General features: G+C 42.6%; 1 protein-coding gene across 1 annotated transcript in view; it reads right to left on the bottom strand.

Moving 5' to 3' along the window:
* Window positions 1–19,871, bottom strand: part of LOC145417877 (uncharacterized) — a 31,277-nt gene that overhangs the window by 478 nt on the left and 10,928 nt on the right. Inside the window, exons 6-14 of the mRNA XM_080286492.1 lie at window positions 13,074–13,271; window positions 6,806–6,988; window positions 5,883–6,056; window positions 5,085–5,234; window positions 4,580–4,697; window positions 3,218–3,257; window positions 1,549–1,797; window positions 1,171–1,231; window positions 625–884 (exon numbers count right to left, since the gene is read on the bottom strand). Of these exons, the coding sequence (XP_080142618.1) occupies window positions 625–884; window positions 1,171–1,231; window positions 1,549–1,797; window positions 3,218–3,257; window positions 4,580–4,697; window positions 5,085–5,234; window positions 5,883–6,056; window positions 6,806–6,988; window positions 13,074–13,271 (1,433 nt within the window). The remainder of the gene's footprint in view (window positions 1–624; window positions 885–1,170; window positions 1,232–1,548; window positions 1,798–3,217; window positions 3,258–4,579; window positions 4,698–5,084; window positions 5,235–5,882; window positions 6,057–6,805; window positions 6,989–13,073; window positions 13,272–19,871) is intronic.

Raw genomic sequence — 19,871 nt, 5'->3', positions numbered from 1 at the left:
CTCATCATTATTCTATCTATCTATACACAGATACCTTTATCTTTGAAGGGTGGTTACAAAGAAAATGCCTTCATGTCACCCTGTCCTCTCTCATCAGGCTGCCCTGTCTCATCCCTAGTTTCCCCTCCACCTCACTCCTATACTGTACATCCTGCTCATCAGTTCTCTAAATGAAGGAGGATAATGTATGCTATAATCATTAATTTCTTTCTACAGTACATTTGCTCTAATCTGACAAAGATTTATAACTATTTTCAGCTCAGTCAACGGATAAGTTTAGTCAGACTGGAGGGCTGATCTGACATGTAACCAAGGAGACTCATTCCTACCTCATAACTAAAGCTCATAAAATATCATGAAACCATGACTTATGATTCAAGTTGTAGGAGTGCATCCAGTTCTATTAATGGTATTGTGGTGTTGTAGCCCTAGCTTTATTTGAAATGTGAACCCAGTGGACTGCAGGCTGAAGCTGCCTTTTTCTTGCAGTCTAACATCCTTCTTTAGTGGGCTAAGGAGTGAACTAAGGCATGTTTGTATAACCAGGCAACAGAGCCTTGCAGTTATATTAGTGCCACTGGGTCCAGTTGTGTCAGGTGAAAACAACCAACACTACCAACTCACCTCGGCCTGGTTCTGTAGTCTTTAGGGTGAGGATGCAGCAGCACGTTGGCCACATTAACTGGTGCCATCTTGCGTGACACCAGTGCTGCGTCACTGACTCCCAGAGTGACAAAGTACTGGCGTAGGAGTCCCCTCAGATGTCGACCCTCCTCTTTCAATGCCTCGGCCTCACCTTGCAGGGCCAGAAGGTCCAGCTGAGCATGATGGTATTTGCGGTAGAAGTTGCGAAGATCGTCATGGATCCGCAGAGCTGCATCTGCCTATAAGGGTGATGTAGCAGCCAGATGAAAATTTAACCCTTTGAATCCAGATGACATTTAGGATATGTGGAGATGAGTGAAACAAATTTAAGAGAGACATGCTATTTGTTCATGACTGAAGGTGCAGAAAAAAAAAAAAAAAAAAAAAAAATCTAAGTTCAACATATACAGAAATAAAAGTTTGCATCATGCTTCCTCTTAAGGAATTCTCATACTGGGGTTGGCCATGGTACAGTTGATGTTTTATACAGTACAGTTGATGTTTTATACAGACTGGAAGCTAAACTAAGTGCCAAAACCAGCTAATTTCTTCCCAACAGCTGCTGGATTCTGTTGGAAAAAGAAACCTAATATGGATAATATGACTGTAACAATATGTGAGTTTCACCTTGGAAATTCTGACTCTATGTACTTGTGGCTGAATGTTTCCTGCTTAAGAGTGGTGAACGTGTGGCTAGTTGCCAAGTTTGCAGCCACACTTCATTTTTATGGTAGTACCTCCCAGGGTTGATGGTAGCCACTCATCTACTACCTATACATCTCTTATACCTCCTGCATAACCTAGTCAGAAAGCATGAGTGTGCATTTGCATATATGTCCCCCAGCATACCTCCTGCATAACCTAGAAGGAAAGAATGAGGTGTGTGTTTGCATACATATCTACCGTATGTACAGTACCTCCTGCGTAACATAGTTGGAAAACACAAGGTGTGTGTTTGCCCGACAGGCCTCATGAGCAGCTTCCTCGTGACTCAGCAACTCACTGATCCACGCAAGCTTTTTGCACCCCAACACATCCTTTGTGCATCCTTCCCCACATTCACTCCCATCCATGTCCATCTGGGATCCTGCAAGTAAAAAATATCCAGCAGCCAATGCCATTTTATCCCCATCAAGGTGCAACAGTCTGAGGCTTGGTTACTGCAATCCACTATATTTAATCCTTTTAATAAGACCAACATCAAGATGAAAGGATATAGTAAAGAGGTATATGAGGGATGGGGGAGAGTGAGTTGGAGAGAGGCCACCCTGATGGTAGAGGACACAGTGATATATGAGCAATCCGTTCGTGGCCACTTCTTCTGGGATTAAGACATCTGACTATAGATATACAGATCAAGAATGAGTGGGATAGGGGAAGTGAATGACAGAGGGGAGCCGAGGTGGAATGAAGGCAGCCTGATGGCAGAGGACAGAGTGACATGGAAGTAATTCATTTGCAGCCGTCTCTCCCAGGACTAAGGAATCTGGATAGAAATAGACAGATCATCTGAATTCAGTAGGTTAAGAGCTGTGTAAGGCCTATAATAATCAAAAAGGGAACTTGAAGATGTGGACAACCTCCCAATTTTTTATGATAATTTTTGAAGAATGTGTTGTTAACAGAAAATGTCTCACTTTTTATATCATTCCTGGCTACACTTAACCCGCTGAGAGCGATAGGCCTCATTTGGGACTTACCAGAGTCGAAAGCGATAGGCCTCAAATGAGCGCGATTTTCAAAGGTGTACCAAAACCGCACCACGAGGAGTAGGTGGCTGCAATTTGTATGGGAAATAGGGGGAGGTGGCAACTCTCGATACAACCCACGCACTACCCCACACTGCCCCATATACGCTCAGAATATGCGCGCACACACACCATGGAGCATGCATGTAAAGTTTCCTCATTTTCCTCCCATGACGCCACCAACTCCACACCAGGCGCAAGGGGATCTGCACACACACACACACACACACACACACACACACACACACACACACACACACATGAAAGAAAGAGAGAGGATCTGCACACACACACACACACACACACACACACACACACACACACACACACACGAGAAAGAGAGAGAGATAAAGGGAATCTGCACACACACACACACACACACACACACACGAGAGAGAGAGAGTAAATATACGAATGGCAGAAAATGGGTCCCTTGCACGAATGAAGAGAGAAGGCGTGACAGCCGTCCCTCTTCTCTCTCTCATTGTCCATTCCCTCCCTCCTCTCTCGGAGACAGAGAAAGAATAAAATAGAGGAATGGCACAATCGGCGTCCCTTCGTCCCTTGGAATGAATGAATGACGTCCCTCTTGTCTTTCAATCTCCATTCCCTCCATCCTCTCTCGAAGAGAGAGAAAGAGAGAGTTATAGATAAACTGTATAATAATGTATGCTTTGTTGGCAGTGCGTAAGGTAATGTATCGTAGTTTGAGAGAGAGAGAGAGAGGGTTGATGATACTGTAAACACGTGATCATTGCTCAAAGCCATGGTAAATACAGTATAGGCTGTTTTTCCCGGATAATGCCCTTCCTTACCTCAATCACCATGGGTGGTGGGTTGCTCGCACCACCAGCTGTTCATCTTCTGGCCATTTTATTGCACCATCACGTGACTTTATATGGTCATATATATATATATATATATATATATATACACAGGTATATATATATATATTGCCGGATGCACGCGAACATTTCCAAGATGATTATGTGTGTTTCATTCAATTCTGTAAGACTTGAAATTTCAGCCTACTTGTCACTTCCCAGCAGGTACAGTCAGGGAAAGTTCAGCATTAGCTACTGTTCGGAGCTCTGGTGGTCAACGAATTGTCACGAAGCAGCAGCCAGACCCCACTTGTCTGGTAACTGTGAGTGGGAGGGAGGGTGGCCGGGGGATGGGAGGATTTGGAGAGTTGCTTAGGTTACAGTATCAATACATGTTTACTCTCAAAGGTATGCTTCTTTGGCTTCATTTTGTAATGTTCGATAGGAATGATAGTTACAGAGACTGATCTTATAATTGGGACTTCCAATGTCATTCTGTCTATAGGAAAATGAAAAACCTGTTAATCGCTCTTATAAATATTGTTTTTATTTTATTATTGCACACTACCCTTGACTAAGTTCGTGATGAATAATTACCGGAATAACACTGAAAATGTTTGCAGGCGAATGTTTACAGTGGGTCGAAAGAGGATAAATAAATTTATATGAATTTACATAAATATATAAATGCATCTGTCTATCTCTCTGTCTATCTATCTATCTATCTATATATGAGACAGACAGACAGACAGACAGACAGACAGATAATATGGTGGTTTTGTTTTCGAGTCAACACAATATATAAAAATATATCATTATGAATATCTCCTAGGGAAGCGTCTCATGTTAAAGCTAAGGAGGAATGAGAGCATTGGAATCTCTGTCCTAACCCAACAAACTTCCATAACTTTCCTGACAACACTAGCTCTACAGACATTTACATAATTTTTTTTTTTTTTCACAAATTGCTAGCATCATATTGTCATTTATCCATACTAAACTAACTCAAACACAACGTCCAAATCAAACAATGCACACCTACATGTGACTCCCAATCTATCACTAAACTCTCCTCCTCCCCCAATCCCCCGCATCCCCCTCCTTCACACTCACAGTTACCAGACACGTGAGGTCTGGAAGCTGCTTCACGTTCACCCGTCTCACACCAGCGCTTCGGGAGGTGGGTAATGCGAAACTTTCCCTGACTGCACCTACGGAACGATCATAGCTCACCACGGGTTAATAATATAGGATGCAGATTAATCATACACAATAGCTGCTGGTGTTCTATACCTGACCATCAAGTTGAGGGTTGCTTACACCTTCACTCCCTTGGTTTAAATGGTACACAGAATGACTGACCTCTTGCCATGCGTAGAGTGAAGGTGGTGGACAGTCTGTTAGTGTCAAAGTTGGACTCCCACCCACTGTCCTTCCCATCAATCACTCCATGATCTCCGTTGTACTCCTCTCTCCTCATCTGTTGCAGTCATCACAAATATATAGCTAACCATCGTCATCATCAATGTCATCATCATCACTGTCATCGTCACTGTCATCATCACAGTCGTCATCATCCTGCCTGTGGTGGGAAACAGTAGGATTGTTTCCCAACATTTGGTGCCTGCATCACTGAATTTGGGTCTAAGTTGCCCATGCTCGTATCATCGGTCTCTTTTGTAGCTGATGCTTGTATAACAGGACTCGCCTGCACACCTTCCACACGCAGCTTCATACTTGTCTGTCACACAGAGTCAATAAAATAATAATAAAATGATCATCACTGTCATCCTGACTTCTTTTTTTCAATGCACTATTGTGAAGAAATGAACCTGTTCAGTCCTACTGCTACCCAATGGACACTCACCTTGGAGCCACATGATGCTGCTTTGGAAGAGACAGCGGAAGCAGGAATGGAGACGGAGGAGGGAGGAAAAGAGGAGGCTCTGGAAGAGTGGAAGGAAGTGCCAAATCCTTCATCAGTCTCAGAGTTCAGTCCTGCCAGTAGCTCCACTGGCTGCAAAAAATACATCACTTCTTCATTTAACACATAAGCACTTAATATGCTTTTAACTGCAGTTGCAACCCCGGGTTCATCACAACGTAAACAAATGAATCCTGTAGCAGTCCACCATCCTCCTCTGGGGAGGGAGCTAAGGGATTTTGTTATAACAAGGTAGCTCCACCACCCAGTTATAGTAGTACCACCAAGTGAAAGCATCCCTCATCAGCACCAGTTTTCACCTCAAAGATGTTAATCAGTGCAGGATCACTTCACATAACACACCACTGTTGATTATTAAATGGTCAAGATATCAATGAAAAGTCAGGATTTATACAAATCACACTAGCTTTCATCTCAGTACAGCACGTCACACATTTCTTTAAAATGCTTATTTAATATACACAAACCACCATGAAGAGCGGATAGAGAACAAGTGATTGACAAGAATTTACATGAGCGAGGTGGACAGGGGAGGGGAGACCAAGGATGAGATGGCATGGCATGGAGAGGTATATAAGAGGGGGGTGAGATAGAGAGAGGAGATTCAGATGGTGGAAGACATGGTGACATTGAGGCAATTCATTTGTGGCCACCCCTAATGGGATTAAGACATTTGGCAATAGACATATAGGATAATTACCTGAGACCTTAGAAGTATACCTGTGCACTGATGCGTGTGGCTGTGCGTGGTGTGTGTGTGATGGGGGGCAGAATGGTGGTGGTGGTAGTGGTGGGCAGGAAGGGCAAGTTGCGGTCTTGGTTGGTCTCCAGCCGACGACAGACACTGGCCAGTTCCAACACCACCACACCTTCTTTTACAACACTCTCAAGCTGCTGAATCCAGGATACAACTGTCAGTTGGTTATAAGTTCCTCTGACACCTTTACTGTGATGATATATTCTTTAGCTTATTCTTGCTGTCTTACTGTTGCTCTAACATGAGTGCAGGGGCCCAGATATAGGCCAATTACTGGCAAGAGGTTCATAACATACAGAATGCAGGTGACCCAGATAGTAAATATATAGTATAGTGGGTCATAACTACCTGCTTGACATGTCTCCCCTGACACTGATGGCCTAAGTGTATGGCACAGTGAGTCATAATCACACCTGCTTGGCCTGGTCTCCCCTGACATTGATGGCCTTCAGTATGTGGAACAATGGGTCAAAATCATACCAGCTAGGCCTGGTCTCCCCTGGAACTGGTGGCCTTAAATATATGGCATAGTAGGTTATAATCATACCAGTTTGGCCTGGTCTTCCCTGGCACTGATGGCCTAAGTGTATGACATAGTGGGTCATAAGCATATTATACCTGCTTGGCCTGGCCTTCCTTAGCACTGATGGCCTTAAGTGTATGGTACTGTGGGCCATAATCATACCTTCTTGGCCTGGTCTTCCCTGGCACTGACGCCCTTAAGTGTATGGCACTGTGGGCCATAATCATACCTGCTTGCCCTGGTCTTCCCTGGCACTGATGGCCTTAAATGTATGGCATGGTGGGCCATAATCACACCTGCTTGGCCTGTTCTTCCTTAATATTGATAACCTTAAGTGTATGGCATAGTGGGTCATAATCATACCTGCTTGGCCTGGTCTCCCCTTGCATTGATTGCCTTCAGCAGTGTGCGTCCGGTCACCCTCTGTCCAGCCATGGCACCTCTCAACGCTCCCACTGCCACACGCAACTGTGCCACTTCACGTGCCACCACACCATCGCCTCGTGCAGCCTCATGCACACGACGGCGCAGTTCATCCACCTCACACTGGTATTGAGTTATGTGGAGCCAAATGAATGATATATATTTTTTAAATGTATGGCCTATGTATTATGGCTCAAGACTAAGAAGCAGCACACAGTTTTTCTATCATGTAACTACTACCAAGGGCGTAGGTCAGTCTTGTACCCTTGAATGTTGTGGAATAACAGTAGCCTAGTCTCAGGCAACTCCATTCTGAAAGGAAAAAAGTGGGATTTGGCAGAATATAAAGTAAGAACTATTTCATGACACTTCCTGTAGGGTGTGAGGAACTTGAGGATAGGTTATGAGGATATGCTACCACAGCCCAAAACACTGAAGTTACAGGACACTGATTTACTTCCCTGACATCATTTTACATGACAGAAATATCCCTAGTCATTTTTAAATTTAAACAGTCATCTTTGACTGAGTTTTTAAGATGGTTTTTGAAGCCTAGAGCAACTAAAATTCCTCTAACTTGAACAGATCTAGTGTGTGTGTGTGTGTATATTTACCTAATTTACCTAACTGTGACATACAGGAAATGAGCTATGCTCGTGGGGTTCCGTCTCTATTTCTCAGTAAGTTAAATTTTGCATTAAACTTGTTTAAGTTTTTAGACTGGACGATCTCTTTGTCCAGGCTGTTTCACAGGTCTATGCATCTATAAGGAAAACTATATTTCTTGATATCCTTCAAGCAGCTTGGCTTCTTCTGTTTCCTTCCATATCCTCTTGTTACTCTCTTATCCCATATAAACAGATCTTTTCTATCAATTTTATCTACTCCCATCATGGTCCTGAACACTGCAATCATGTTGCCCTTCACTCTCCTTTCTTCTAAGGAAGGCAAATCCAGCTTTTCCAGCCTCTCTCTGTACGACATCTGCCAGACTGGGGACCATTTCGATAGCTGTTCTTTGTATTCTCTCAATCTTGTTTATATCTCTCTTTTTGTGTGGGGACCACACAACTGCTGCATATTCTAACCTGGGGCAGATCATGGCCACTATAAATTTTTTCATCATCTCATCCATGTAATGAAATGCAACTCATGTTAGTCAAGAGTTTATACGTCTCTCTAACTATCTTGTTAATATGTTTATCAGGTGACAAACTATCCTGGACCAGCACTCCCAAATCTTTCTCTTCTCTCACTTTTGTGATTGATTCATTACCCATCAAATAATTCAGTGATGGCCTCTTGGTACTTTTACCCATTTCCAATATTTTACATTTCTCTGCGTTAAATTTCATTTCCCACATCCGGCTCCAATCATGTATCCTATCCAGATCCTCCTGCAGCATTTTACAATCCTCCTCAACCTCTACCTTCCTCAAGATCTTTGCATCAACAGCAAACAGACTTGCATAACTGTTCAATCCTACCATATCATTTAGGTAAATCAGGAACATTACTAGTGCCAACACCGAGCCCTGTGGGACTCCATTTGTTACTTCCCTTCATCCAGACATCTTGTCCTTTATTACTGTCCTCATTTGTCTGTCTCTCAAAAAGTCTCTCATCCATTCCAGTTGATTTCCCTTCAGTCCTCCTATATGCTCTAATTTCTACATTAGTCTCTTATGGGGTACCTTGTCGAAGGCCTTCTCCAAATCTAAAGACACACAATCCACCCAACCGTCTCTTTCCTGTTGCACATCAATCGTGCTTGAGTAAAACCTCAACAAGTTGGAAACACATGACCTTCCACTTCTAAATCCAAACTGACTATCAGCCAAAATATTCATCTCTTCCAGATATTTTATCCATCTATCTTTCAGAATTCTTTTGCACAATTCTGCAACCATGCGGGTTAGGGACACTGGTCTATAATTCAGTGGTTCTTCCCTGTTTCCTCCCTTATAAACTGGTACCACATTTGCCCTCCTCCATTCTTGTGTGTGTGTGTGTGTGTGTGTGTGTGTGTGTGTGTGTGTGTGTGTGTGTGTGTGTGTGTGTGTGTGTGTGTGTGTGTGTGTGTGTGTGTGTGTGTGTGTGTGTGTGTGTGTGTGTGTGTGTGTGTGTGTGTGTGTGTGTGTGTGTGTGTGTGTGTGTGTGTGTGTGTGTGTGTGTGTGTGTGTGTGTGTGTGTGTGTGTGTGTGTGTGTGTGTGTGTGTGTGTGTGTGTGTGTGTGTGTGTGTGTGTGTGTGTGTGTGTGTGTGTGTGTGTGTGTGTGTGTGTGTGTGTGTGTGTGTGTGTGTGTGTGTGTGTGTGTGTGTGTGTGTGTGTGTGTGTGTGTGTGTGTGTGTGTGTGTGTGTGTGTGTGTGTGTGTGTGTGTGTGTGTGTGTGTGTGTGTGTGTGTGTGTGTGTGTGTGTGTGTGTGTGTGTGTGTGTGTGTGTGTGTGTGTGTGTGTGTGTGTGTGTGTGTGTGTGTGTGTGTGTGTGTGTGTGTGTGTGTGTGTGTGTGCAGTAGTGGGCAGCGCAAACGAGGAAGGACCTTGCGCCAGCCCAAAGAGCAATCCACAGTTCACTACCCTGTGCATGCACAAATGCGCAATCTGACAAATATTTAGCTTGCACAATGTCGCAAAGCGCAAGCACAAACCATTTGCATATATTTTTGGGAATTACTGAAAAATATTGAGATATTTAAATAAAACAGCATACCTACTTACTTACTTTTATTTATTATTATTATTTTCTATTATTTGTAATTTGCGCAATTGCACAATCTAATACTGTATTTAGCTTGTTCAATGTTGCAAAGTGCAGGTGCAAATCATTTGCATATATTTGTGGGAATTACTGTAAACTATATATTGGTATAATTAAATAAATTACTAAATTAGCAACCTGCCCACCACCCACAGTGACTGAGGTACAGTAGGTCATTGTCCGGGAAAAATAGCCTATATTTACCAGGGCATTGGCAAAGATCACGTGATTACTGTATCATCAACTCTCTCTCTCTCTCTCCGGCAGAGGAGGGAGGGAATGGAGTATAAGAGAGAGAGGAGGGAAGGAATGGAGAATAAGAAAGAGAAGAGGGACAAAGTTTATGCCTTATCTCCTCACTCAAATGGATGCTTCTTTGCCATTCCCATATTTACTCTCTCTCTCTGTCTCTCTTTCTCTCTCTCTCAGAATAATGCTCTTTATCTCTCTCTCTCTTGTCTTGTCAAGACAATTTATTTAATAATTCAATATAGATATAAAATAGCATATGTAATTCGTTACTGTCTATCTATCTATTGCCAGACACCTCTATCCCGTTTGGGGTGGCCACAAACAAATCGCCTCCATGTCGCCCTGTCCCCCGCCATTTCACTGCCCTGCTCCCAGCTCACACCCCCCTCTCTCATATACCTCTCCACCCCATCCCTCCATCTCATCCTTGGCCTCCCCTTCCCTCTTCCCCCCTCCACCTCACTCACATACACTCTCTTCGTCAGTCTTTCACCCTCCATCCTCTCCACATGGCCAAACCACCTCAGTGTGTTCCTCATAATGCTTCCTATCACATCCACATCCACACCACAACGTTCCTTTATGTCCTCATTCATCAGCCTGTCTCTCCATGTGACTCCACAGGCTCCTCTTAAATAACTCATTTCCACTGCTCTCAATCTTGACTTGTGTCCTTCCAACGTCCAAGCTTCACTTCCGCACGTTAGAATTGGTATCACAATACTGTCATGTAGTAACTTTTTCACTTCCATGCTCACTTCCCTGTTTCTTATCACTGCTTTCAAAGAATCAGCAACCTTTCTTCCCTGCTGTACCCTTTCAAGCACTTCACCCTCCAAACCTCCATCCTTACTCATCACACTACCCAAGTACTTAAACATACTCACATTTTCCAATTCCTCACCATCCAACCTCGCTGTACATTCACTGACTTCACCTCTCTCAAAGACCATCACTTTACTCTTCCCTACATTCACCTTTAGATTCTGTTTCTTACACACTCTCCCAAACTCATCTACCAAGCCTTGCAGCTTCCCTTCGTCTTCACTCAACAACACAGTATCATCAGCAAACAACAGTACAGGGAGTTTCCAATTACTGCCCTCACTCACCAGGGCCACTCCAACATCCACTACCCTACCTTGTACCTCTTTTATTACCCCATCCATGTACAGATTGAACAACCATGGAGACATGACACATCCCTGTTTCAACCCAACTTTCAAATAGAAAAATTCACTTAGTTCACCATCCACACGCACTGCAGCCTTCGCACCATCGCACATACTCTTCACAGCATTCAACAACTTCCCATCTACTCCATATATTCTTAACACTTTCCACAATCCTTGTCTATCCACTCTGTCATATGCTTTCTCCAAATCCATGAAAGCCGCATACAACTTCTTTCCCTTCTCTAGAAACTTTTCCACTAAAGATCTAAGAATGAATATCTGATCTAAACAACCTCTTCCCTTCCTAAAGCCTCCCTGTTCTTCTCCAACTAATTTCTCTGTTCTTTCTCTAACTCTGTCAATAAGTATCCTACCATACACTTTTCCTATTATACTAAGAAGACAAATGCCCCTATGATTACCACACACTTCTTTTTCCCCTTTTCCTTTGTACAAAAAATAAAAAATCATGAAAACAGAGTATTTAAATCAAATATCCACAGCCTAGTAAATTATTAGGCTGTGGATATTGATTTAAATAATATGTTTTAATGGTTTTTGTAAGGAATTGCATATGCTAATCTTAATAAATAATGTATATTTATTATTATTTACTAATAATAATAATTTAAAAAATATTAAAAATACCCCTCCCTGTAAAACAACTAACTCAGTGTCAAATGGCCACCCTTTACGGGATTGTGGTGTCTGGCAATAGATAGATAGATAGACATTATCTTTGTTGAAGCATATTAAGAAATGCTACTACCATCTTCCCTCCTGCCTCCCCCTACCAACCAGTGTTACCATATCTAGCAAAATTTTCTTCTTTTAGGATAATTCTGATCAAACTTTCAAGTCTGGAAGATCTTTTAGCATATTACAAGTTTTAGCATACTTCTAGCATAATTTAGAATGGAATGGAATAAATTTGGAATAATTTTATAAAAGCTATAAATCAGAGAGAGAGAGAGAGAGAGAGAGAGAGAGAGAGAGAGCTGGCCGGGTAGCTGATTGGCGAATGAATGTGTTGCCATACTGATACCTTAAGAACGATATTATGAGAGTACTCTGTAGCTCAGCCAACAATCTGTGAGAAACCATGAGGCAGTTGACTGCCATTCCTTGATTTAAAAAAAAAAAAAAAAAAAAAAAGTTACACCAGTAGTGGGGTACCACTCCATGCAGTAACCTAACTATTTCATGATGTCGAGCAAGAGGAAGAAAGTTTGTCAAGAGGATCCAGGATCTAGTACTTCAAAAGCTTCATTTGGCAGTGATTCCTGAATAGCAGTGACCATGATTCTGACGTAGCCAAAAAGAAAAAAGAAGCTAGTAAAAAAAGTTACAACCAAGCTTTTCGCCCAGAATGGCTGGCTGAAAGTGGATTCAGAGTGTGGCTCACCAGATAAAGGAAAAACAAAGTTTTTTGTAAGTGGTGCAACAGCAATGTTTCTGTTCAGCTAAAGTTATGTGTCATCAAGGCTCGGAGAGAGAGAGAGAGAGAGAAATGTATTCTCTTATGTAGGGTTCAATTAAATATTTTCATAGTAAACACAATACATAATTAATATGTAACATGAACAAATATAGAATTATCATTTAGCTTCAAGTTAGCATAATTTGTTTTTTATTTGGAATAATTTTGCTCAATCTTTCATAATTTTCTTCATTGCCCTAGCATAATTTTGTTGTTCGGATATGGCAACACTGCCACCAACCCACCCTCGCGACCCACCCCAGCCTCCCCCATCCATTGTCCAGACATGCGGGAAGCTCTCAAGACCACGTGTCCCCTGGAAGATCACATGTCCTTTGGATTGCACAGTGCGCAATCCACAGGGCAGGTGTGCAAGGCAGGTGCACAAGCGCAAAATTGCACATGGTCTCGTGCGGTGCGCAATATGCAAACGATATCACCAGAGTGCAAGGGTGCGCAACTGCACTTTGCGCAAGTGTTTGCGCACCTGCCCAGCAGTGTGTGTGTGTGTGTGTGTGTGTGTGTGTGTGTGTTATGACCCACCTGCATCTCCTTAGTGGCAGTAGTGATGGCAGTAAGACTGGCCTGATTGGCAGCAACTCTGTGAGTGAGAGTATCACAGGCGCATCGTAGTGAGGCAGTTCGAGCATGATGCTCTCTCACACCTGCACCAAGCCGACCCCAGGCCTCCTCCAGCAACCCCTCTCTCTCCACCCGAGCTGCTGCCACCTCCTCTTCCAACTGTGGCAACATGTAGTGTAATACAAGAGGACATATTAGTAGTAAGAGTAATTCCCTGTAATAATAATAATAATAATAATAATATAGTACTGTAATAATAATAATAATAATAATAACAATAATAATAATAATAATAATAATAACAATAGTAATAATAATGATAATAATAGTAATAATAATAATAATAATAATAATAATAATAACAACAATAATAATAATAATAATAATAATAACAATAATAATAAAAATAATAATAATAATAATAACAACAATAGTAATAATAATGATAATAATAATAATAATAATAATAACAACAATAATAATAATAATAATAATAATAATAATAATAATAAAATAATAATAGTAATAATAAAAATAATAATAATAATAATAATAATAATCCATCCATCATCCAATCCTATGTTGCCCCATAAGGAGCGTAGGAGCCCGGGACTAGGCAAGTTGGTCCTGACATTTAAGATGAGAGTGACCAGCCTCACTCATCCTTGAGTGGCATTATGTGAGCAGTAAACCTCAACCACACCTTGGATATAAACCTTCACCAGCTCAATCTGATTGGAGCGCCGTAATTACCCACTAAACTACCAGGCACCAAAATTTGGTTATATGGTTACCACCTGGTGTAGTAAATGGTTTCCTGGTGTACAGGAAACTATTGGGCTGTCACTCAGTGTAGAGTCACCCACAGGCAGAAGGAAGAGGAAAAAATGAAGGAAAGACAGACAGAAGAGGGAGTGTAAAGTCACCTGTAGGCAGAAGGATGAGGAAAGAATGAAGTAAAGAAAGACAGAAGAGGATGGAAGGAAAGAAGGATGGAGGAGAAGAAAGGGCAGGGCAGACACCAGAGAGCAGCACTACATCGAGTGAGTGGCTGGTGAGCACCCTCACTTACCATATCCTTTTGTTTTATCTGCATTTACTCTTAAGCCATTGTGCCCCATATCATCTCTCCACTTCCTAAATCTTTCCTCCACCTCCTTTTCATTCTCTGCAATCAACAACATATCATCGGCATAGAACATCTCCCACAGGTGTCCATTTCTGAAGTCACGTGAGAGAGCTTCAAGTACCATAATAAACAACAAGGTGTTAAAGACTGTCCCCTGATGCACATCAACATTCAAAGAAAACTTATCACTTAAATCTCCATTTGCTCTTACCTAGGTGCAAGCACCCACATACTGTACATATCCATAACCACCCTAACCAGCCACTCCTCAATCCCAAGCTTTCTCATTACCCACTTCACCACCTCTCTAGGGACACTGTCAAAGGCCTTCTCCAAGTCAACACAACAAAGTACAGATCCCTCTTCTTTCCTATCTACTGTATTTTTCCTGAAGCTGTCAAACAATGAATATGGCATCAGCAGTCCCTTTGCCTGTCATAAACCCAAACCGCATTTCATCATTGTTCACTCTTTCTTTAATCATACCTTTTAGGACTCTCTCCATTCCCCTCATTATCTGGTCCTAAAGTTTTATGCCTCTTAAATTTCCTCTTTCCAGGACATTGCCCTTCTCTTTGTACACATTTACAATCACACTCTTCAGCCAATCATCTGGGACAACACACTCATATAATCGTATTTATCAAGTCGGTAACTAACCCCATTTCCCTATCTCCTGCAGCCCTCAGCATTTCACCAGTCAACCCGGACACATCTGCTGCCTTCCACACCTACATCCTGCCTATTGCCCTCCTCACAGTAGCAGCATCAATCAAAGGCCAAGGGCCAAACACTGGATATGCTGGATCCAAACCTTCCCTGTTCCAATCTTCATTCAACAACCAGATAAAATGCTCTCTTCAGGTGTCTTTTATATCCCCACTGTTCACCAATATCTTTCCTTCATCATTCTTCACACACTGCTTACCTATGGTATCCCTGTTTTTCCTCATCTGACTGCCACCTTAAGTATCATAATATTCCTTTCCACATTATTTAGGTTATCCAGTAAAAGTCTCTGCAACTTAGATTTTGCCCTGTACACCTGTTTTCTAGCCCTACACTTGGCAGCCAAGTATTCCTCTTTGTTACCACCCATTTTCCATTCCCAGAAAAACCTTCTTTTCTCCTTAACTGCAGCTTCTACACTTCATCCCACTACTAAGTTACTTTACATCCTGGGGGGGACCCCTTGTCCATCCAAACACTGAATCAGTAACTCTCAGGAGATCGTTCTTGAGAGCTCTGTACTGTTCATTAACACTTCTGTCATAGCTCCCTGTTCAGCCACCATTCTATTCATCTCAATACTGAAGGCATCCTTTACTGCTTGGTTTTTCAACTTCCATATTTTCTTCCTAGGTGCATAGGTCCTCTTTTTCATCACTCGCACCTTACCATGTCACATATCACTAACTTGTGTTGCTAAACATACTTCTTGCACCCTATAACTTTAACATCCCTCACTAACCTCCTATCAGCCCTCCTGACCAGGAAATAGTCTATCTGGCTGCTATTTTCCCCTGACTCGTATGTATTCAGCCTACTCTCTCTTTTTCCTAAAGGGTGTGTTGCACACAGTGAAGTTCATTGCCTCCCCAAACTCAAGTATCCTTTCCCCTTCTTTATTTCTTGTACCATATGCACAACCTCTTGTACCCCTTCTTATCCTTGAGCTGCCCTTCACCTTCATGGCCATTTAAGTCCCTTCTCATAACTACAATCTCATCATCCCCCACATCACTTACTACATGTACAGGTATTACGTCATCCCGGAATCTATCATCCTCTATCTCATCCCAGCCAGCCGGTGGAGCATATGCTGATATAAATGAAAACATTATCCCACTGAACAAAATTTTTACTACTATTATCTTTTCACTCACTCTCATTATTTTCATGACATATTCCACTCATTTCTCCTTAACCAACACACACACACACACACACACACACACACACAACCACCACCACCATATCCATCTGCCCTACCCTGCCAGATATTTTATATCGACAATCTCTCCCAGCAATCATTCTGGTTGATCCACCTCAATATCTAACTTCCTGTATACATCCAACATCCACCCACCTCCTACTCATCGCCTCCACCTCCTCCCCTGCACTACCCCTCAAACTTCCCACATTCCATGATGCCACTCTGATCCCCTTGGTTGATTTAAGTTCCCCAGGCTTTCTCTGGTTTTCCTTTGTTCCCATAATCAATAAAAAAAAAAATAACAGGGAAACAGACCACAGGCCCCACCCACCAGCAAATTCTCAAGTCCAGGCATGGGATCTGGGACCCATAGCCCACCAGCTGTGACAAATGGCTGTGGCAGTAGCCTCGGGGCACCCTGCCAGGACAGCTACAGGGACACCTTCCAAGCCCGCTTTGACACTGTAACTGCCCCGCCATTATACACCCACTGATAGGGCAGCCTCCTGGGACAATACTCCCAGGTTTGGGTCCATTTCTATTGGGCAGAAGCGGCAGCCTGGAAAACCACAATGCCCTGTACCCTCCAGCACAGATCCGAGCCCAGTTCCATCCTGACTCCCAAGACTAAGCTGGCGGAGCTGACGTCACACCTCCTCTCAATAGGTCTGCCACTAGGTAATGGAGCAAAGATTTCTGGCCATGTGCCCTTGCTGGCACCAACACCTGTGATGTTGTGGGACACGTTGTGTGATATGTAAAGCTCATGCAGATTAGTGCATGAGATAGTTAAGGGAAAGTGTTTAGGAGAGTATGCTGGTATACTCTCCATGTTAACCCGTGGACTGCGCAATTACCTTTTTTTATCCCACCACGTGGTGCGCAAAAAATGAAGAAAAAAAATTTTTTTTTTTTTTAGTTTTCGTTTATTATAAACTTGATGATAAACATCCAAGGCATCATCTGGTGAAAAAAAGTAATCTCTCTCTCTCTCTTTGTCTTTGTATGGGCCATGTGAAAATTTACATATAGGAGTAGTGGGGAAAAAAAAAAAAAGTTTCTGTTTATTATTAACTTGAAGATAAACATCCACGGCATCATCTGGTGAAAAGAAAAAAATCTCTCTCTCTCTCGGTCTTTGTGTAGTGCCATGTGTAAGTTTGCGTAGGGGTGGAGTAGTTAGCGGTGATGTATGACCAGCACAGCCTGAGCTGTGGCTCGCAACGCGACGCTACCCAGCCTGAGCTGTGGCTTGTAATCCACAGGTTAATGTCAAACTGAAAAGGTCATCATAGGGGGATGGACAGATATTCTGGTAGCTAGTGAAACAGGAGGTCCAGCTCTTCCTATCACCAGCATTCCCATTCCACTTGGAAGTGCCACCCTGATCAGCCGGTGCTGCAGCCTACTCCCTACATGGGAGCAGGGAATGTAAGAAAATGTTCTGGAAGTAGGTAAAGTGAGTCTGGCAAAGTGATAACGAAGTTAGTATGGGAGTGAATGATAAAAATAAGAGATTGCTAATGGAGAAGGGAGAAAAAGTAAGCAAATGGAGAGAACACTTTAAGGAACTCTTAAACATAGTGAATGAAAGTAATGCAAGTATAGATCACAGGGAAATGGCTGGGAGAAGGAGGGTGGTGAGAAGGGAGGAAAATGACAGTAGGATGGAAGTAGTGGAAGCAATGAAGAGTCAAAATGGGGAAAGCCCCAGGACTTGATGGAATGTGTGGCGAAATGATGAAGTATGGGGGAGAGATAGTATTAGAATGGATATGGAAGTTGTGCAGCTTGGCCTGGGAGGTAGGTTGAGTCCCGGAGGATTGGAAGTCAGGTATAATTATTCCCTTGTACAAAGGAAATGGGGAAAAACGTGTGTGGTAATCATATGGGCACTTGTCTTCTTAGTGTAATAGAAAAAGTATATGGTAGGATACTTATTGACAGAGTTACGGAAATAACAGAAATTAGTTGGAGAAGAACAGGGAGGTTTCAGGAAGAGAAGAGGTTGTGTAGATCTGATATTCATCCTTAGAACTTTAGTGGAAAAGTTTTTGGAGAAGGGAAAGAAGTTGTATGCAGCCTTCATGGATTTAGGGAAAGCATATGACAGAGTGGATAAACAAGGGATGTGAAAAATACTAAGAACACAAGGAGTAAATGGGAAGTTGTTGAATGCCGTGACGAGTATGTATGAGGGTGCTAAGACTGCAGTGCCTGTGGATAGCAAACTGAGTGAATTTTTCTTGCTGAATGATGGATTGAAAAAGATGTGTCATGTCTTCATGGCTGTTCAATCGGTATATGGATGGGGTTATAAAAGAGATACAAGGTACAGCAGTGGATGTTGGTGCGAGCCTAATGAGAAAGCGCAGTGTCTGGAAACTTCCTGCATTCCTGTCTGCAGATGATACTGTATTGTTATGTGAAGATGAAGGGGAACTGCAAGGCATAGTGAATAAGTTTGGGAGAGTGTATGAAATGGAATCTAAATTCAAATGTGAGGAAGAGTAAAGTTATGGTCTTTGAGAGAAGTGAAGTCAATGAATGTACAGACAGGCTCGACGGTGAGGAAATGGAAAATGTGAGTGCATTTAATTACTAGGGTAGCGTGATGAGTATGAATGGAAGTTTGGAGGATGAAGTGCTTGAAAGGGTACAAGGAAGAAAGGTGGCTTGTTCTTCAAAAGCAGTGATAAGAAATAGGGAAGTGAGCATGGAAGTAAAGAAAATCACTGCATGATAGTAATGTGATACCAACTCTAATGTATGGAACTGAAGCTTGGACCTTGTTGCAAGATCACAAGTCAAGGGTGAGGGCAGTGGAAATAAGTAATTTGAGTGGAGCATGTGGAGTTACACGAAGAGACAGACTGACAAATGAGGAAGTGAAAGAGCATTGTGGTGTGGATGTGGATGTGATAGGAAGCATTAAGAGAAATACACTGAGGGGGTTTGGGCGTGTGGAGAGGATGGAGAATGAGTGACTAATAAGGAGAGTGTATCTGAGTGAAGTGGAGGGGGGAATCAGGAGGAAGAGACTGAGGATATGATGGACGGATGGAGTGGACAGGTATAAGAAAGAGGTGGTGTGAGCTGGTGGGAGGGCAGTGAAATGGTGGGGGACAGGGCAACATGGGGGCGATTTGTTTGTGGCCACCCCTTATGGGACTGAGGCATCTGGCAATAGACAGATAGAAAAACAGGCATACAGTATTTCATGTGCAGCTTCATAGGTTTTCTATCACCTCATCTTTCCCCTTTTTGTATTGTGTACATCACATTCATAATTACATCTGTATTATGTATGGAATGATTATCCTGTGACTGAATAAGCCACATAATATACAGGAAAGCTGTTGCTGTGACCTCAGGCTCATCTGAATATAAACCCAGTGGACTGCAGGCTGAAGCTGCCCTTTTCTTCAGTTCCCTAACCCCCTTTTGTGGGATAGGGAGGGGACTGAGAGACATTTGTATAACCAGGTAGCTTCATTGCCGGGTCATATCAGTGCCACCATGTGAAGGCATTCCTCTACAGCATTATACAAAAGAGTATTTAAGTACAGTACAGTATTTCTTTCCTCTTCTACCTACGGGTGACTTTACACTCCCTCTTCTGTCTTTCTTTCCTTCACTCTTTCCTCTTCCTTCTGCCTATGGGTGACTCTACACTGAGTGACAGGCCAAATGG

The sequence above is a fragment of the Coenobita brevimanus genome, chromosome 111, assembly GCF_032717465.1.
Source record: "Coenobita brevimanus isolate Jiangsu-jjx chromosome 111, ASM3271746v2, whole genome shotgun sequence".
Lineage (NCBI taxonomy): Eukaryota > Metazoa > Arthropoda > Malacostraca > Decapoda > Coenobitidae > Coenobita > Coenobita brevimanus.
The sequence above is the reverse complement of the archived record's forward strand: the minus strand, read 5'-3'. Positions and strand labels throughout refer to the sequence as shown.